The sequence below is a fragment of the Myotis nattereri genome, assembly GCF_964212035.1.
Source record: "Myotis nattereri genome assembly, chromosome: 2".
Classification (NCBI taxonomy): Eukaryota; Metazoa; Chordata; class Mammalia; order Chiroptera; family Vespertilionidae; genus Myotis; species Myotis nattereri.
The window spans coordinates 86693529-86711479 of record NC_138076.1 but is presented as its reverse complement, the minus strand read 5'-3'; the positions used below and the strand labels follow the sequence as shown (position 1 = coordinate 86711479).

At 41.9% G+C, this 17951-nt stretch overlaps 1 protein-coding gene across 1 annotated transcript in view; it reads left to right on the top strand.

Moving 5' to 3' along the window:
- The window catches only part of ERICH6B (glutamate rich 6B), a gene marked incomplete at both ends in the record, with an annotated part of 35459 nt that overhangs the window by 11078 nt on the left and 6430 nt on the right, over window positions 1-17951 (top strand). Inside the window, 2 exons of the mRNA XM_081083904.1 lie at window positions 13442-13527; window positions 13683-13835. Of these exons, the coding sequence (XP_080940030.1) occupies window positions 13442-13527; window positions 13683-13835 (239 nt within the window). The remainder of the gene's footprint in view (window positions 1-13441; window positions 13528-13682; window positions 13836-17951) is intronic.

Here is a 17951-nt window from a genome sequence, read left to right as displayed (position 1 = left end):
AGAGAAAGAAGACAAAGAATGAATCTAAGAATTCTGGCATGGGCAACTCAGTAAATGTTATTTTATCATTTACTAAATTGGAGAACACAAGGAAACTAACAGAAACTAACATTTATGTAACACCATGCAGGTTACAAAGCACTTCCACATATAATGTAAGTGTAGCTTTTCCCAACAATTCCTGTGTGATGTGTGCTATTATTATCCTCACTTTACAGTTGAAGAAAGTGAGGCCCAGAAGAACATACATGACTATCTCAGGACACTGAGCCCGTGTTGGCCAAGGCAATGCTCATTCGCTGCTGAAACATATGATTCCCAAAGCTAAGTGGCTTAACAACCAGATGCAAGGTTCTTGCTCATGTCACATCTCATCTGAGTCCCACAGCTCTCTGAGCATCCCTCCTAGAGGCTGGCTCTGAGGGATCTGGGTCCTTTTATCATGGGTCTCCACCATACTGGAGTTCTTTGTGTCCAGCATGGACAGGAAATGAGCCAAGATCCAGGCTTAAATTTCATTAACCAAAATGAGTCACATGACCTCACCTAGATGCAAGAAGGCTGCTAAAAGTACTCCTGCTGTGTGTCCAGCAGAAAATGAAAACACTTTTCACTAAGAGGCAAAACAATCAAACATCTTCGAGTAATGAGGGCAAAAACGTAAGAGCTAGAAACGGATACTGTCAGCCCAGGTGTGGACACTCCTGGCCTCCCTTCATCTCTTGGGCCTGCATGTAGAAAGGAAGTCAGTGGGACCAGTCAGAACCTCTACAGACAGAAATTAAGGGAGAGCAGGGGACTCTTCAGGTTGGAAGCCCCAAGAGAAGCCTTCAGTTTTGACATCTCCTTGGCCTCACCTCCAATCCATTAATGAAACCTTCCTTGGTGTCTTGCTCCAACCAGGCTAGTGAACTCCTGCCCTGTCCTGCCTTTGACCTTTGGTCCTGTAGTGTCTGTCCCTCAAGTAAACTTAACTGTGTTCCCTGTAGCCAAGAGGAAGGTTCCCACCAAGATCTCTAAGCAGAGGATCCTTCCTAATTTATCATTCACATCAGACTGCCCAAAAAGGCTGTGAGTACTGGGACATTTGGTTGTTTTTGTTTTTACAAATGGCGGTAAGTTTGGAGTAGGCTGCTGAGTCAGGCAGGAGCACTGCTTATGTGTGCACCCGGCCAGCCCGGAGCCAGTGGCTCCACAGCGGTCACGGAGAGTTCACGGACAGAGAGCAGCAGAGCAAGCTGAGACAGCAGCTGCCTCACAGCGCAGGGCCTGCCTGTGAGGCACCGCTTTTTCTCTAGAAGAATTAAAGGAAGGTCCAGAGATGTAGTATCTTACCTTTTAGCTCTTAGCCTCATACTCTGTTCCCAAGAAAATAGTGATGGGATTCGGGCTTTTAGATATGCCACTTATTATGCAGTTATGCGCTGTACAGCAACGCAACATGTCTGTGGTGATGCTGAGGTAAACAAACAGCCAGCCATGTAAAAGCACAGCGCATTCAGTTACTGTAGTGGACTACACCATCTATGGCTGCGTGTGTGCACTCTGAGATGTTTCCACAAGGATGCAATTGCCAAGAGATGCTACTTCTCAGAACGTGTGCCTGTCGTTAAGTGACACACGATGATGATCTCCTAGTGAGAGAAAAATAGAAGGACTTTACCTCTGTGTCAGAGATTTTGCTTTTCCCACGGGGTCCTCACCGTTAGGAAAGTGTCATTATATGACAAGTGAGTTTGACAAGCAAAAAGCATCTTGAGAAATCTGGCTTTCAGGTGGCTTTTGAAAATAAGGCCTACAATACAAATATCCTCTTCCATGTGCAAGATCTAGAAGCTTTTTACAGGCCATCAGCAGCAAACCAACCACAGATATTCTTACAAGGCACTTTTTTTAGGTTAAAAAAAAAGAAGGAGAGGAGCATTAATTTGCAAACTAAATGTGAGCTGTGGCTGAGAGCTCAATGGCCAGAGGCAGCCTGTTGGCACTAATGAGCCTGCAGGGTAGCGGGAGGGGCTCTCCTCTCACTGGTAAGGTTGTGTAAGTCCTTAGCCTCTCTTACATGGGGACACTGATAGTGCCAGTCTTGTGGGGTCACTGTGTTGTGGAAGTAAAGTGCTACCGCAGTGCCAGGTGTGCAGGTAGAGTCTGTTACAGGGCCTTCCCTCCCATTGTGGTTTTCACCCAGATGCCCAGGTTCCTGAGCACTTACAGGCTGTGCCATAGAGAGAACACCCACAGTGACTCCCCACATAGCTGCCTTTCTTTCTTCTATTGTCTTAGATGTTGGCATTCTGCTGCAAGCTTTCTTTATTTTCCTTCTTTATTTTATTTTTATCACCATTTATCCCTCTTCCATCTCCACCCATCCCTCTCACCCCCACAATCACCACACTGTTGTCCTTGTCTAGGGGTTCTTTCTCTATTTTTTTTCTTTTTTTTCCTCAATCCCTCTACCACCAGCCCCAACACCACCCCCACCAGTGCTGTCAGCCTGCTCTTTATCTATGAGTCTGTCTCTATTTTGTTTGGTAGTTCAGTTTCTTCATTAAATTTCACATTATGAGTGAAACCATATGATACTTGTCCTTCTCTGATTGGCTTATTTCACTTAGCATGATGTTCCCCAGGTCCATCAATGCTGTCACAAAGAGTAAAATTTTCTTCCTTTATATGCCCAAGTAGTGTTCCATTGTATGTGGTAAATGTCCTATAGCTGTTTTACCCAGTCATCTACTGTTGGACACTTGGGCTGCATCCAAATCTTGGCTATTATAAATAGCACTGCAATGAACATAGAGGTACATCTATTCTTTCAAATTAGTGTTTCAGGTTTCTTTGGATAAATTCCCAGAAGTGAAATTTCTGATTCATAAGGCAGTTCCATTTTTAAATTTTTGAGGTATCTCTATACTGCTTTCCACAGTTCTTCTTTGAAGGTTTACAAAACTCCCCAGTGAAACCATCCAGAGTATAGCTTTTTTTTTTTTATTTGGAGTTTTTTATTGCTCCTTCAATTTCATCAGTTATTATTGGCCTGTTTTCTGATTCTTCCCTGTTCCATTTTGGAAGATTATATTTTTCTAGGAATATTTCCATTTCATCCACATTGTGGGCATATAATTGTTCATAGTATTTTCTTACAATCCTTTGTATTTCTGTGATGTCAGTTATTACTTCACCTCTTTCATTTCTGATTTTGTTTATTTGGGTCCTCTCTCTTTGTTTCTTGATGAATCTGGCTGGGGATTCATCAATCTTGTTTATCTTTTCAAAGAATCAGCTGTTGGTTTCATTGATCTTCTGTATTGTTTTTTAGTCTCTATGTCATTTATTTCTGCTCTAATTCTTATTATTTCCTTCCTTCTACTTACTCTGGACTTATCTTATTGTTCTTTCTTTTTTAAAAAAAAATATTTTATTGATTTATTTACAGAGAGAAAGGGAGAGAGATAGAGAGTTAGAAACATCAATGAGAGAGAAACATCAATCAGTTGCCTCCTGCACACCCCCAACTGGGGATGTGCCTGCAACCAAGGTACATGCCCTTGACCAGAATCGAACCTGGGACCCTCCAGTCCGCAGGCCGACGCTCTGTCCACTGAGCCAAACCCGCCAGGGCTTATTGTTCTTTCTAACTCTTTAAGTTATAGGGTTAAATAGTTCATGAATAATTTTTCTTATTTTTTGAAATCGGCCTGTGGTGCTATGAACTTCCTTCTCAGGACTGCTTTTACTGTATCCCATAGATTTAGGGTTGTTGTATGTTCATTTTCATTTGTTTCCAGGAAGTTTTTTTTGTATTTTTTTCAATCTCATTGGTAACCCATTCATTGTCTAGTAACATGCTATTTAACCTCCATGTATTTGAATGTTTCGAGTGTTTTTAGTGTGGTTGATTTCTAGTTTCATGCCATTGTGATTCGAGAAGAGGCTTACTATGATTTCAATCCTCTTAAACTTGTAGAGACTTATTTTGTGTCTTAACATGTAGTCTATCTTTGAGAAGTTCCATGTGCACTTGAGAATAATGTATATTCTGCAGCTTTAGGGTGAAATGTTCTGTAAATATCAGTTAAATCCATCTGATCTAGTATGTCTTTTAAGGTCCCTGTTTCATAGTTGATTTTTTTGTCTGGAATATCTATCCAGTGATGTCAGTGGTATGTTAAAGTTCCTTACTATGACTGTATTGCTGGTGATCTCTCCCTTAAAGCCCTCCAGAAGTTTTTTTTTATATATTTAGGTACTCCTATATTGGGTGCATATATGTTTACCAGGATTATATCCTCTTGTTGGATCAATCTTTTTCTTGTCTCTTTTATGGCCTTTGTTTTAAAATCTATTTTGTCAGGCCCAAACTGGTTTGACTCAGTGGATAGAGCATCGGCCTGTGGACTCAAGGGTCCCAGGTTCGATTCCAGTCAAGGGCATGTACCTTGATTGCAGGCACATCTCCAGTAGGGGGTGTGCAGGAGGCAGCTGATAGATGTTTCTAACTCTCTATCCCTCTCCCTTCCCCTCTGTAAAAAATCAATAAAATATATTTTTAAAAAATGAAATCTATTTTGTCAGATATGAATATTGATACCCCAGCTTTTTTCTTTTCCATTTGCATAGAAAATTTTTTCCTATCCCTTCACTCATCCTGTGTGAGTCTTTTGGTTTCTTGTAGATAGCATATATTTTGGTCATTTTTTTTATCCATTAAGTGACCCTATGTCTTTTGATTGGAGCATTCAAGCCATTTACATTTAAGGTTAATATTGATAGGTACTTATTTATTTCCACCTTAATTCTTTTTGCCTATATTTCTCTCTCTCTCTCTCTCTCTCTCTATATATATATATATATATATATATATATATATATATATATATATATAATCTTATTAGTAGTACAGCAGTCCCTTTAACATTTCTTATAATGCTGGTTTGGTAGTTATAAACTCTTTTAGCCTTATTTTACCTGGGAAGCTCTTTATTTCACCATTTGTTTTGAATGATAGCCTTGCTAGATAAAGTAGCCTTGGGTTCAGAACCTTGCTGTCCATTACCTTGAATACTTCATGCCATTCCCTTCTGGCCTGTAGAATTTCTGATGAAAAATCATCTGAGAGCTTTATGGGAGCCTGTTTTTCTTTTGCTGCCTTTAAGATTCTCTCTTTGTCTTTAATTTTTGGCACTTTAATTATGATGTGTGGAATGGGCCTCTTTGGTTTCTTCTTGCTTGGGACTCTCTGTGCCTCCTGAACTTGTGTGACTTTTTCCTTCACCAGGTTAGGGGCATTTTCTGCCATTATTTCTTCCAACAAATTCAGTTGATTATCCAGGATTTTTTTTTATATTTTAGTTGTAGTTCCAGCTTGGTCCTGGGAGAGTGTCAGTGTAGCATCCACTTACTCCTTTGCTCACTTTCTTTATTTTCTGGCCTGCCTATGACATGGATATTATTACATTTCATGTTGTTCCACGAGTCCCTTAAACTGTCCTCCTGTTTTTTTATTAGTTTTCTTTTTTTTTCATCTTGGTTCTCGGAATGATTTTTTTCTACCCTGTCTTCTAATTCACTGATCTAATTCTTGGCTTCCAGTAATTTACTGTTTATTCCTTCCAATGTATTCTTTATTTCTGCTATGTCATTCTTCATTTCTGACTGGTCTTTTTTCATAATTGCCATATCGGATAAATTACTTATCTCCATTTCATTTCTCTCTTCTTCTGGAGAATTCTCTTGTTCTTTCATTTGCAGCTTGTTCTCTGGCTCCCATTTTGGCTGCCTGTTTGGGTTTGTTTCTATATGTTCGGTAGATCTGCCATGACTCCCAGTCTTTTGGGAGGGACTCTGGTGGAGGATAAGATCAGACATTGTGACTGGCCCTGAGTTCTGTGTTTGGAGCTATCAGCAGCCTGCAGCTTGTGGCTCCCTCTGCTGGGGTTGGTTGTTTGGACAGGACCAGGATGCACACCATGGGGCTTTTCTCAGCCCTGTGACCAGAAGCAGATGAGGCAAAGACTCAAAGCACCCAGAGGTCCACCTCTGTCTGCAGCCTGATTGTTATTCCCAGTCTCTTAATAAGCCTCAGGTACATGCCACAGTGAGGCATAAACTCCACAGGATGGGGCAAGAGGTTTTTCAAACAGGGTGGGGCGATGCTTCCCCCACCCCCTAGACCAGTGATGGCGAACCTTTTGAGCTCGGCATGTCAGCATTTTGAAAAACCCTAACTTAACTCTGGTGCTGTGTCACATATAGAATTTTTTTGATATTTGCAACCATAGTAAAACAAAGACTTATATTTTTGATATTTATTTTATATATTTAAATGCCATTTCACAAAGAAAAATCAACCAAAAAAATGAGTCCGTGTGTCACCTCTGACACGCGTGTCATAGGTTCGCCATCACTGTCCTAGGCAAAAGCTGCCTGGGTGGTAATAGTCGGCCTGAGAAAGGTGTCCTGTGCAGTATCGGGGAACAACTCAGCACAGTTTCTGCTCTCCAGGTTCTATCCCCAGAGCCCTCTACCCTAGATTCTCCTCACACAGCTCTAGTCCACTCTGCCCTCCCTCTGCTGGAGCCCAAAGTGAGTGGCTACACACGAAATTTTGTGCATTGGCCCTTTAAGAGGGTGTTTGCATTTCTAGCCATCTCTCTCTGCCAGACAGAAAACCTGCTGCTTTTCACAGCCAGATATTATGTGGGCACCTTTCTCCGTTCTGGTGTTCTGGACTTGGGAACCTAGTTTGGGGTTTGACCCGAGTTTTTAGTGGGGAACCACCCTCCCACCCACACACACAGCTGAGATATCCCTCCAGAAATTCAACTGCTGTCTGTGGGAGCCTGGCCAGCCCTCTCGCACGTCCACACTTCCTCCCAGTCTCTATGTGGTCTCTTTACATCCTTGGTTATCAGGCAGCTGATCAATGATTGACCTATGAACTATGAGGTCATGGTTCATTCCCAGGCAGGTCATATGCGTGAGTTGATTCCCCTGTAAGGTGCGTGAAGGAGGCAGCCAGTCAATGATTCTCTCTCATCATTGATGTTTCTATCTCTCTCTCCCTCTCCCTTCCTCTCTGAAATCAATAAAAATATATCTTTTTTCTTTAAATTTGCTTTGCATATTTAGGTGCTCCTATGTTGGGTGCATAAAAGATTAGAAGGGTTATGTCCTCTTGTTGGGTTGCTCTCTTTATCATTATGTATTATTTAAAAAATAATATATGATTATTGATAGGTGTGTTTTTAATGTTATTTTCTTATTTTAGATATATTCCTATTTTTTTCTTTTTCTCCTCCTGCTCCTCTTCCTCCTCCTCTTCTTCCTCCTCTTACTTCTTCTTCTTAGAGTAAGTCCCTTAACATTTCTTGTTATTCTATACTGGTTTAGTGGTTACAAACTCCTTTAGCTTTTCCTTGTCTGTAAAGCTATTTCTCCTTCAATTGTAAATGACAGCTTTTCTGGGTAAAATAGTCTTGGTTGTAGGTCCTTGAATATTTCATGTCAATCCCTTCTGGCCTAAAAGTTTCTGTTGAGAAATCAGCTGACAGTCTTAGGGGAGCTCCTTTGTAGGTAACAAATCACTATTTCTTCAATACATTCTCGATTTTTTGCTCTCTCTTCTTCTTCTGGAACCCCTATGACATGGATTTTATTATGCATCATATTGTCTGAAAAGTTCCTTAAACTATCCTCATTTTTTTTAATTTTTTTTTTCTGCTCTGATTGGGTGTTTATTTCTAGCTTGTCTAAATTGCTGATTCAATTCTCTGCTTCATTGAGCCTACTGTTTATTCCTTTCAGTGTATTCTTTATTTCACATATGGCATTCTTCATTTCTGACTGGTCTTTTTTATGCTTTCTATGTCCTTTTCCATGCTTTGAGCATCCTTATGATCATTACTCTGAACTCTATATCTTACATATTGCTTACCTCCACTCATTTAGCTCTTCTGGAGAATTCTCTTGTTCTTTCACTTCGGGCCTGTTTTTCTTTTTAATACCTCTTTGTAGTTTTTTTCCTATGTATTAGGTAGATTTTCTACAACTCCCAGTCTTGATAGGGTGGCCTTATATAGTAGGTGACCTGTGGGACCCAATGGCACAGTCTCCCTGATCACCTGAGCTGGGTGCTCAAAGAAAGTTCCTTATGCACATATGTGGGCCTTCCTGTTGTCATTGAGTCTTGATTGCTATTGGCTCATTTGTGCAAGGACTTGACCCTCAGGCTGGCTGACAATGAGGCTCAACCCCCAACACAGCATGCAAGTTTCTGTGCAGGTGCTTTTCACACAAAGCAGAATTTGCCTCAGCAGGTTTTGGTGCCTCCTGAGATCTCCCTGTGGATATGCTGCTTATGAAGCTTATTGGATCCTACTCTGTTATTCTCTGAAACTGGCCACTGGGTGTACTGGTTCTGAGCCTCTTTGAAGGGACTCTGGTGCAGGCTAATGTCAGACATTGTCTGTGACTGGCCCTAGACAACCTGTTAGAGCTATCAGTAATCCTGCTGCAAGCTTTCCTGAATAAAGGATTTTTCAACTCTTTTAAACAATAGTTTGAAGGTCACTGATTTGGCTTCTAGTTAAAGTAATGTGGAAGGCTAGATGACCTAAAAAGCTGGCTCCAAACACCTGGGAAATTTAGAGAAAATGTAAAAAGCGTTCCTTTAAACACAGAGTAGCATGTGTAAGAAAGTAAGGGAAATAATACCAGAAATAGAGAAAACCCAAAAAAGCAGAAGAGTGAGAGTGTGAATGAATGTGGTTGAGGTGGGGATGTATGATGGGAAAGGGAGGGGAAAGATCAGGTGACCAATGTGTTCTGATAATCCAGGAGCATGAAACAATTGGAGGGCATGCATCTTTTTCAAGCAGACATGAAATAGTTACAATGATTGATCACACACTAAGCCACAAAGCAAGCCCCAGCAAACACTAAACACTTGATATATAGCCTATGCCTCTTACCCCAATGCATTTCAATTAGTGATAATAATAACATAACCAAAAACAACTGGTATGTTGTAAATTTTAAAACACATTTGTAAATAATATTTTTAAAATGTGTTTTTATTGATTTTAGAGAGGGAGGAAGAGATAGGGAGAGAGAGATAGAAATATCAATGAGAGAGAAACATTGATAAATTGCCTCCCCTGGATGCCTCCTTCTTGAGATCAAGGCCACAACATGCAAGTTGTGCTTTGACTAGGAGTCAAACCGGTGCAATAACCTCTTGGTTCAAGGGTCAACACTCAACCATTGATCCACACCCGCTGGGCAATAACTTTTGTGTTAAGGAAGAAATCATATTGGTAATTTGAAAATATCTAGAATGGAATTGGAGGTAAGTATCTATACTTGTGTGAAACAGCTAAAACTGTATTTTGAGAGAAACATTATAGCTTTAAATGTTTATATTAAAGAAAGAGGAGGAAGAAGAAGACAGAGAAGAAGAAAAATGAAAACCAATGAGTTCAATATTCAATTCAAGGACTTAGAAAAATTAAAGTAATATAGGAAACCCACAGAAAGTAGATGCATACAAATAATCATGATAAGAGCAGAAATTGATACCACAGAAACCAAAGAATTAATAAAATACACAAACTAAAAGCTGGTTCTCTGAACAGACTAGTAAAATGGGCAAATGTTAGGTCAAGGTTGATCTGAAAAAAAAAGAGAGAGAAGATATTAATAATATAAAGAATGAAGACAAGGACATAACTACAGAGGCAGTAGAAGTTTTTTAAAACAGTATAACAGTATATGAAAAATGTTTATAATAATACATTTGAGAAATCAAGATGGCGGCATAGGTAAACACCGGAAATTGCTGCCTCGCACAACTACTTCAAAAATACAACTAAAAGACAAAATGGGCATCATCCAGAACCACAGGAAGGCTGGCTGAGTGGAAATTCTACAACTAGAAGGAAAGAGAAAAGTACACTGAAACTCAGAGGAGGTGCAGAAGGAAAGTGCAGAGGTACAGAAGAGCATGGAGAAAGGGCTGGCAACTGAGGACACAGCTGTCTTTTTGAATCAGGAGGGAGTCATGAGCCCCCAACTGCTCAGAACTCCAGTTCTGGGTGAGTCTCTGGGGACCAAGACTCATACGGGGAGAAACTGGACTGTCTGGCATCGGTTGGAACTGGAAGGCAGCTTTCTCTCAGAGGTGCTTGCAGCGATTACCGGGACACTCCTAGGGTAGGACTGAGGAGCAGCCATAGCTGCTTCCTCCACCCTGTTGATCCCCTGAGATCCCTCCCACCCAAGCTGTGAGCAGAGGCTTTTGCATATGAAAGGCCTGGCCCTTTGCAATCTGAAAATTACCTAACAAGCTGCAGCTGGGTCAGAGAGACCCAGAACTTCCAAAAGAAGGCCCAAGGCCTCACAGCAGCTTGCATTGCTTCACAGCTGGGCCTCATCTGGGTACCTTCAAACCCCAAAGAAGAGGAATATGCAGATCTCTCCATAGCTCCTGCTGGGTAGCCTCTGGCAGAGGCTAGATTAGCACCTCCTTAGATCCAAGAGCCAGTGTACTCAGTGGTCAGAGTGGGACCATCCAGATTACAACTCCTCAGATCCATAAGGGACACATTCAGGGGGCAGACTCAGTGAGCACCAAAGCCCCATTGAAGCAAGTCTTGCCCCAGAAGGGTGTCTCCAGCACAGAAGTTCTCCCACTGCAGACACAGCTGATTCTCACAGCCAATTGGCCTGGAGGTCAATTCCTCCCAGTGATACCTACAACAATCAAGGCTTAACTACAACAAGACTGTGCACAAAGCCCACAAAGGGGTGCACCAAGAGTGTCCACCTCAAGTAATTGGGGAGGCTGAGCCACTGGGCCCTATAGGACACCTAGCACAGAAAGCCACTCTATCAACACAGGGAAGCAGCCAAAATGCGGAGACAAAGAAACAGGTCACAAATGACAGAAATGGAGGAAAGCAAACTACAGGATATAGAGTTCAAAACCACACTTTTAAGGTTTTTCAAGAATTTTCTAGAAACTACCGATAAATTGAGTGAGACCCTCAAGAAATCTAGTGAGACCCTCGAGGATATGAAAAAGGACCAACTAGAAATTAAGCACACACTGACTGAAATAAAGAATATTATACAGACTCCCAACAGCAGACTAGAGGATCACAAGAATCAAGTCAAAGATTTGAAACACGAAGAAGCAAAAAACAGAATCCAAAAATATGAAGATAGTGTAAGGAGCCTCTGGGACAGCTTCAAGCGTACCAACATCCGAATTGTGGGGGTGCCAGAAGAAGAGAAAGAGCAAGATATTGAAAACCTATTTGAAGAAATAATGACAGAAAACTTCCCCTACCTGGTGAAAGAAATGGACTTACAAGTTCAGGAAGCTCAGAGAACCCCAAACAAAAGGAATCCAAAGTGCACCACACCAAGACACATCATAATTAAAATGCCAAGAGCAAAAGAAAAAGAGAGAATCTTAAAAGCAGCAAGAGAAAAAAAGTCAGTTACCTATAAGGGAGTATCCATACGACTGTCAGCTGATGTCTCAACAGAAACTATGCAGACCAGAAGGGAGTGGCAAGAAATATTCAAAGTGATGAATAGCAAGAACCTACAACCAAGATTACTTTACCCAGCAAAGCTATCATTCAGAATTGAAGGTCAGATAAAGAGCTTCACAGATAAGAAAAAGCTAAAGGAGTTCACCACCACCAAACCAGTATTATATGAAATGCTGAAAGGCATCCTTAAGAAGAGGAAGAAGAAAAAGGTAAAGATACAAATTATGAACAACAAATACACATCTATCAACCAGTGAATCTAAAAATCAAGTGAATAAATAATCTGATGAACAGAATAAACTGGTGAATGTAATAGAATTAGGGGCATAGAAAGGGAATGGACTGACTATTCTAAGGGGGGAAAGGGGTGGGGGGTGCGGGAAGAGACTGGACAAAAATCGTGCGCCTATGGATGAGGATAGTGGGGGGGGGGAGTAAGGGCAGAGGGTGGGGTTCGAACTGGATGGAGGGGAGCTATGTGGGGGGGGGAGAGGAACAACTGTATAATCTGAACAATAAAGATTTTTTTAAAAAGGGAAAAATCGAAAAAAAATAATACATTTAAAACTTTACATAAAATGAACAATTTCCCAGAAAAATATAATTCACTCAGATTCAAGAAAAAAATAAGCCCTGATCGGTTTGGCTCAGTGGATAGAGCGTCATCCTGGGGACTAAAGGGTCCCGGGTTCGATTCCAGTCAAGGGCATGTACCTTGGTTGTGGGCACATCCCCAGTAGAGGGTGTGCAGGAGGCAGCTAATCGATGTTTCTCTCTCATTGATGTTTCTGGCTCTCTATCTCTCTCCCTTCCTCTCTGTAAAAAATCAATAAAATATATTTTTTTTTAAGATTTTTTTTTTAATATATATTTTATTGACTTTCCACAGAGAAGAAGGGAGAGGGATAGAGAGCTAGAAACATCGATGAGAGAGAAATATCGATCAGCTGCCTCCTGCATGCCCCCCAGTGGGGATGCGCCAGCAACCAAGGTACATGCCCTTAACCGGAATCGAACCCGGGACCCTTGAGTCCGCAGGACGACGCTCTATCCACTGAGCCAAACCGGTTTGGCAATAAAATATATATTAAAAAAAAAAAAGAAAACCCTGAATATTCCCCCCAAAAAAGATATGTTTAACCCCTAACTCCCAGTGCCTCAGAGTATGACCTTATTTGGAAAATTGGTCTTTGAGGATGTAATTACTTAAGATGAGGTCATATAGGAGTAGGGTGGGCCCCTACTCCAATATGACTGGTGTCCTTACAAGAAAACAGCCACGTGAAGACACAGAGACACAGGGGGAGAAGGCCACATGAAGGTGGAGGCAGAGATTTGAGCGATGCAGTACAAGTCAAGAAAAAAAGGGATCTCTAGCCATCACCAGCAGCCTGGAGTGCGGCATGGAACAAACTCTTCCTCAGAGCCGGCAGGAGGAACCAACCCTGCTGACACCTTGATTTCAGGCTTCTGAGCTCCACAGCTGTGAGAGAATACATTTCTGTAGATTCAAACTGCCCAGATTATAGTTCTTTGTTATGGCAGCCCTAGGAAACAAACAACCAATAACTACTGCAGTGATTGAAATGATAGTTTAAAATCTGCATGTGCGGCTGAACTTCCCCCCACCCCCCACCCCCCACACACACACATACACACACATGCACACAGAGTGATCCCTTTCAGCCTCCTCATCATATGGACAAGTAATCTGAGGCCCTGAGAGAGTTCCCGTACAGATTACCTAGCAGGTTGATGGCAATGATAGACCCAGTAGTGATGGGTCGGATAGATCCCACGCACTCTAGTGACAACCCTGTACTCTAAATTGGGACAATCAACCCCTGAACACTTTTCACAGGCTTGTTTTTTCTTTCCAGGTGTTTGAAGATGTTGTAAAAGTAATTCTCTACCCCAATGAGAATATCTTCCGAATTCTCTTTTCTGATCAATCAGGTCAGATATAGTATCCACTGGAGCACAAGGACACCTATATTGACATATATGGCACCTAAAAAGTCTAGGATTTGGGCTGGGACATGGTTTTACCAAGGCCTGCACTCTCTGCAGGGCTCTGCAAGGGGATCCCAAGGGACTGCTTGTGCCTTAACCATCTTCCAGTTACCCATCGGGAAACCTGGCTGTGCTCTCCTTCTGTACGCAAGAGAGCCAGTTCACATATATCATTTTGGAAGACTGTAAAGAAGGGTGTGTTCGAGCCCTTATCAACAACACTGGCCATGCCACCATCTATGATGAATACAGAGAAATCTGGTAAGCTTAGGTCATGAGTCCCAAACACTTATCCGCATGAAGAAGCAGTGTGGTTAAGGCTTGACTCACTCATTTCTCTCTCTCTCTCTCTCTCTCTCTCTCTCTCTCTCTCTCTCTCTCTCTCTCTTTCTCCCGCTCTCATTCTTACCCTCTCTCCCTCCCTCCCTCTTACTTTTGCTTGTGAATTCATTCATTGGACTCACACATGTTGGAATGGGGAGATGGGTACCATTATGGACCAGTAATACAGGTCCCTGAGCTCAGACAAGGCATATTGTCCTTGTCCCACCAATACTTTCCCCATGAGTGAAATAGCAGTCACTGACTTGGGCAACCACTTCTATTGCTTCATCTCCTTTGCTCCCCTTGAGAGTCAAACCTCATGAGAATTAACTTAGAAAGACCCAGGACCCCTCTATTCTGGGGGCCTCAGAGAGGAGGGTGTGGTGAGCGCTCTGGAAAACCATGTATTATATTCAAAAATATAACTTCTAAATATTTCATTGTAACTGAACTTAGTTCTTAAGTTCCCTTTCTGGTAATGGTGGAAAACTTCACCTTACCAATTCAAGGTGGTTTAGTCACTTCAAAATTTTTGCCCATCCCTTTGGGGTACGGACTATCTTTTCAGGTTTCCTGTTCCTGCTGCGTTCTAAGTGGACATGTAGTGGGAAGTGCATATTATCTTGGATCAGTGTTATATTTTCTTTCTTTCTTTTTGTTGTTGTTATTTTGTTAATCTTTGTCCAAAGAGATTTTTCCTTTTTTTTTTTTTTAAGAGAGAGAGAGAAAATGAATGGAAGGGAGAGGGAGAGACAGAAAGAAACATTGATGTGAGAGAGAGACATTAATTGATTGCCTCCTGCATGCACCCAACCAGGGCTCAGGAACCTGCAACCAAGGTAGGTGCCCTTGACTGGAATTGAACCCAGCACCCTTCAGTCCACAACTTGATGCTCTATCTACTAAGCCAAACCAGCTAGGGCTTACACTTTCTTTCTTATTGGTATTAACTTTTTTATTATTTATTCTGCCCCCTCCCCCGCCACCCCACCCACAGCCAAAAAAAAAGACACAAAGATTTTCATATTCCAAGCCTTCGTTTTTAAGAATATTTTCTCTGTAAGGGTTTTTTCGACATTAGCTGTCTACTTTGTTCTCAGAGGTGTCTCCCTGAAGGTCCCTTAGTATAAAAATGATATCTGAAAGGTGGAAGAAGGCACCAAGTAGTGGGGGCAAGAAGCTTGGTTAAATTATCCCAAATGGCATCTGGCTGCATATAGGTGGGCCTCTTCTCTCTAATGACACTTATTTTTAGGGACAAAATAGACTTCGGGGGAGCCTACTTTCATTTTCTTGATGAGAAAACTGAGCTTCAGAGAAGCTAATAAGTCACTTGCCCTAAACCATACATAAAATTATAGGCAAGAAATTTTATGGCATTTGACTCAGCCTGAAATTAAGCATTTTTTTAAATTATCAAATAAGTTTTGCAAGAGAACCTACATCTTTTTTTCAATTATTTTTATCTTTATTGTTGATATTATCACAGATGTCCCTCTTTTTCCTCCCATCGCTCCCCTCCACCCAGTTCCCCCACCGCCCCAGGCCTTCACCACCCCATTGTCTGTGTCCATAGGTAATGCATATATTCATATAAGATCTTTGTCTAATCTCTTCCCACCTCCCTCACCCCCCCCCTTTCCCTCTGAGAATCATCAGTCTGTTCCATTTCCCTGCTTCTGATTCTATTTTATTCACCAGTTTATTCTGTTCACTAGATTTCTTATTCATTTATTTTGATTTTTAGATTCAGTTGTTGGTAGATATGTATTTATTGTCATTTTGTTGTTCATATTTTTTTATCTTTTTCTTCTTCCTCCTCTTCTTAAAGAATACCCTTCAATGCTTCATAGAATACTGGTTTGGTGGTGATGAACTCCTTTAGCTTTTTCTTAACTGTGAAGCACTTTATCTGATCTTCAATTCTAAATTATTGCTTTGCTGGGTAATCTTGGTTGTAGTCTTTGCTAGTCATCACTTTGAATATTTGAATATTTCTTGCCACTCCCTTCTGGTCTGCATAGTTTCTGTTGAGAAATCAGCTGACAGTCAGATGAGCATTCCATTGTAGGTAACTAACTGCTTTTCTCTTGCTGCTTTTAAGATTCTCTCTTTGTCTTTAGCTCTTGGCGTTTTAATTATGATGTATCTTGGTGTGGGCCTCTTTGGGTTCCTCTTGTTTGGGACTCTCTGTACTTCCTGGACTTGTAAGTCTATTTCTTCCACCATATACGGGAAGTTTTCTGTCATTATTCCTTCAAATAAGTTTTTAATATCTTTCTCTCTCTCTCTTTCTGGCACCCCCATAATGCAAATGTTGGTATGCTTGAAGTTGTCCCAGAGGCTCCTTACACTATCTTCATATTTTTGGATTCTTTTTCCTTTTTGCTCTTCTGGTTGGGAGTTTTTTGCTTCCTCATATTTCAAATCGTTGATTTGATTCTCAGAATCCTCTACTCTTCTGTTGAATTTCTGTATATTATTTTTTATTTCAGTTGGTGTCTGCTTAATTTATGACTCATCCTTTTCCATTTTTTTTGGAGGTTTCTAGAAGATTCTTGAGTAACCTTATAATCATTGTTTTGAACTCTACACCTAGTACTTTGCTTTCTTCCATTTCTTTCATTTGTGACATGTTTCTTTGTCTCCAGATTTTAGCTGCTTCCCTGTGTTTTTTTCTATGTATTGGATAGAGGTACTGTGTCTCCTTGCATTGGTAGAGTGGCCTTGTGTAGTAGGTGTTCTGTGGTTCAGCCTTCTCAGTCACCTGAGCTGGGAGCTAGGTGCACCCTTTTGTGGGCTGTGAGCACAGTCTTGTTGCAGTTGAGACTTAATTGCTGTTGGTGTCACTCCAGGACAATTGGCTGTGAGGGACAGCTGCGACTACAGTGGAAGAACTGCTGTGCAGGAGACACCCTTATGGAGCAAGACTTGCTTCAGTGGGGCTTTGGTGTTCACTTAGTCTGCCCCTTGTGTGTGTTGTTTATGGATGTGTAGAGTTGTAATCTGGTATGGTCTGACACTGCACACTGGGTGCACTGGCTCTTGAGTCTCCAGGAAAGTGCAAAGTCAGCCACTGCCTGGGGCCACCCAGGAGGAGCTACAGAGAGATCTGCAGATTCCTCCTCTTTGAATTGTGTTTGGAAGTACCCAGATGAGGCCCAACTAAGAAGCAAGGCAGGCTGGTGCTGGTGCCCAGTCTTGGGCTTTTTATTGATAGGTTTGGGGCTCCCTGACCCAGCTGCAGCTTGTTTGAGAGATTTTAGACTGAGCAAGGACATATGCAACAGCCGCTGCACCCAGCTTGAGAGGGGTTGTAAATTGGATGAGGCAGGGTCTTAGGGAATCACCAGGGCATAGCAAACAGAAATGGCTTCCAGTCAGCCCTGTGACTGGGGAGGTCCCAGCATTGAAACAATGATCCCTGTGAGCACCTCTGTCTGGGAGAAAACTGCCCCTGAATCCCTACCCTGATGCTGGACAATCAGTTCCTCCTCATATGTGATTGTGTTCCCCCGAGTCTCGCCCTGGTGCTGGAGCAGAAAAGAAAGCAGGACCTTGCAAGCTTAGTTCATACTGCCAGCCTTTTAAGAGGAACAGATGGGTCTCCAGCAGCCTCTCTGTCACTGAGCCCCAATCCACACTTGTTTATACAGCCTGTAGTTCTTACTGCCCGTAGGAACTTCTTTTACCAGTTTTGGAAGGAACCCTGGGCTGGGGGTGTGCTCTGGGGCTGGGACCCATTGCCCCTCCAGGCGGCCTCTGCAGAGACAATCTCCCTCCCAATTAAAAAAGTGGCCCACATGGGTGCCGGACCAGCCCATTCCACACCTCCGCACCTCCTACCAGTCTCAGTGTGCTTTCTTCTTTACCTCTCTAGTTGTAGGACTTCCATTCAGCCAGCTTTCCAAAAGTTCTGGATGATGGTTGTTCAATTACAATTTTAGTTGTAATTTTGATGTGGTTGTGGGAGGCAGTGAGTACAGGCATTTACCTACACCACCATCTTCAAATCTAAGAAACTACATCTTATCCCTGAATCTCAGCCCATCA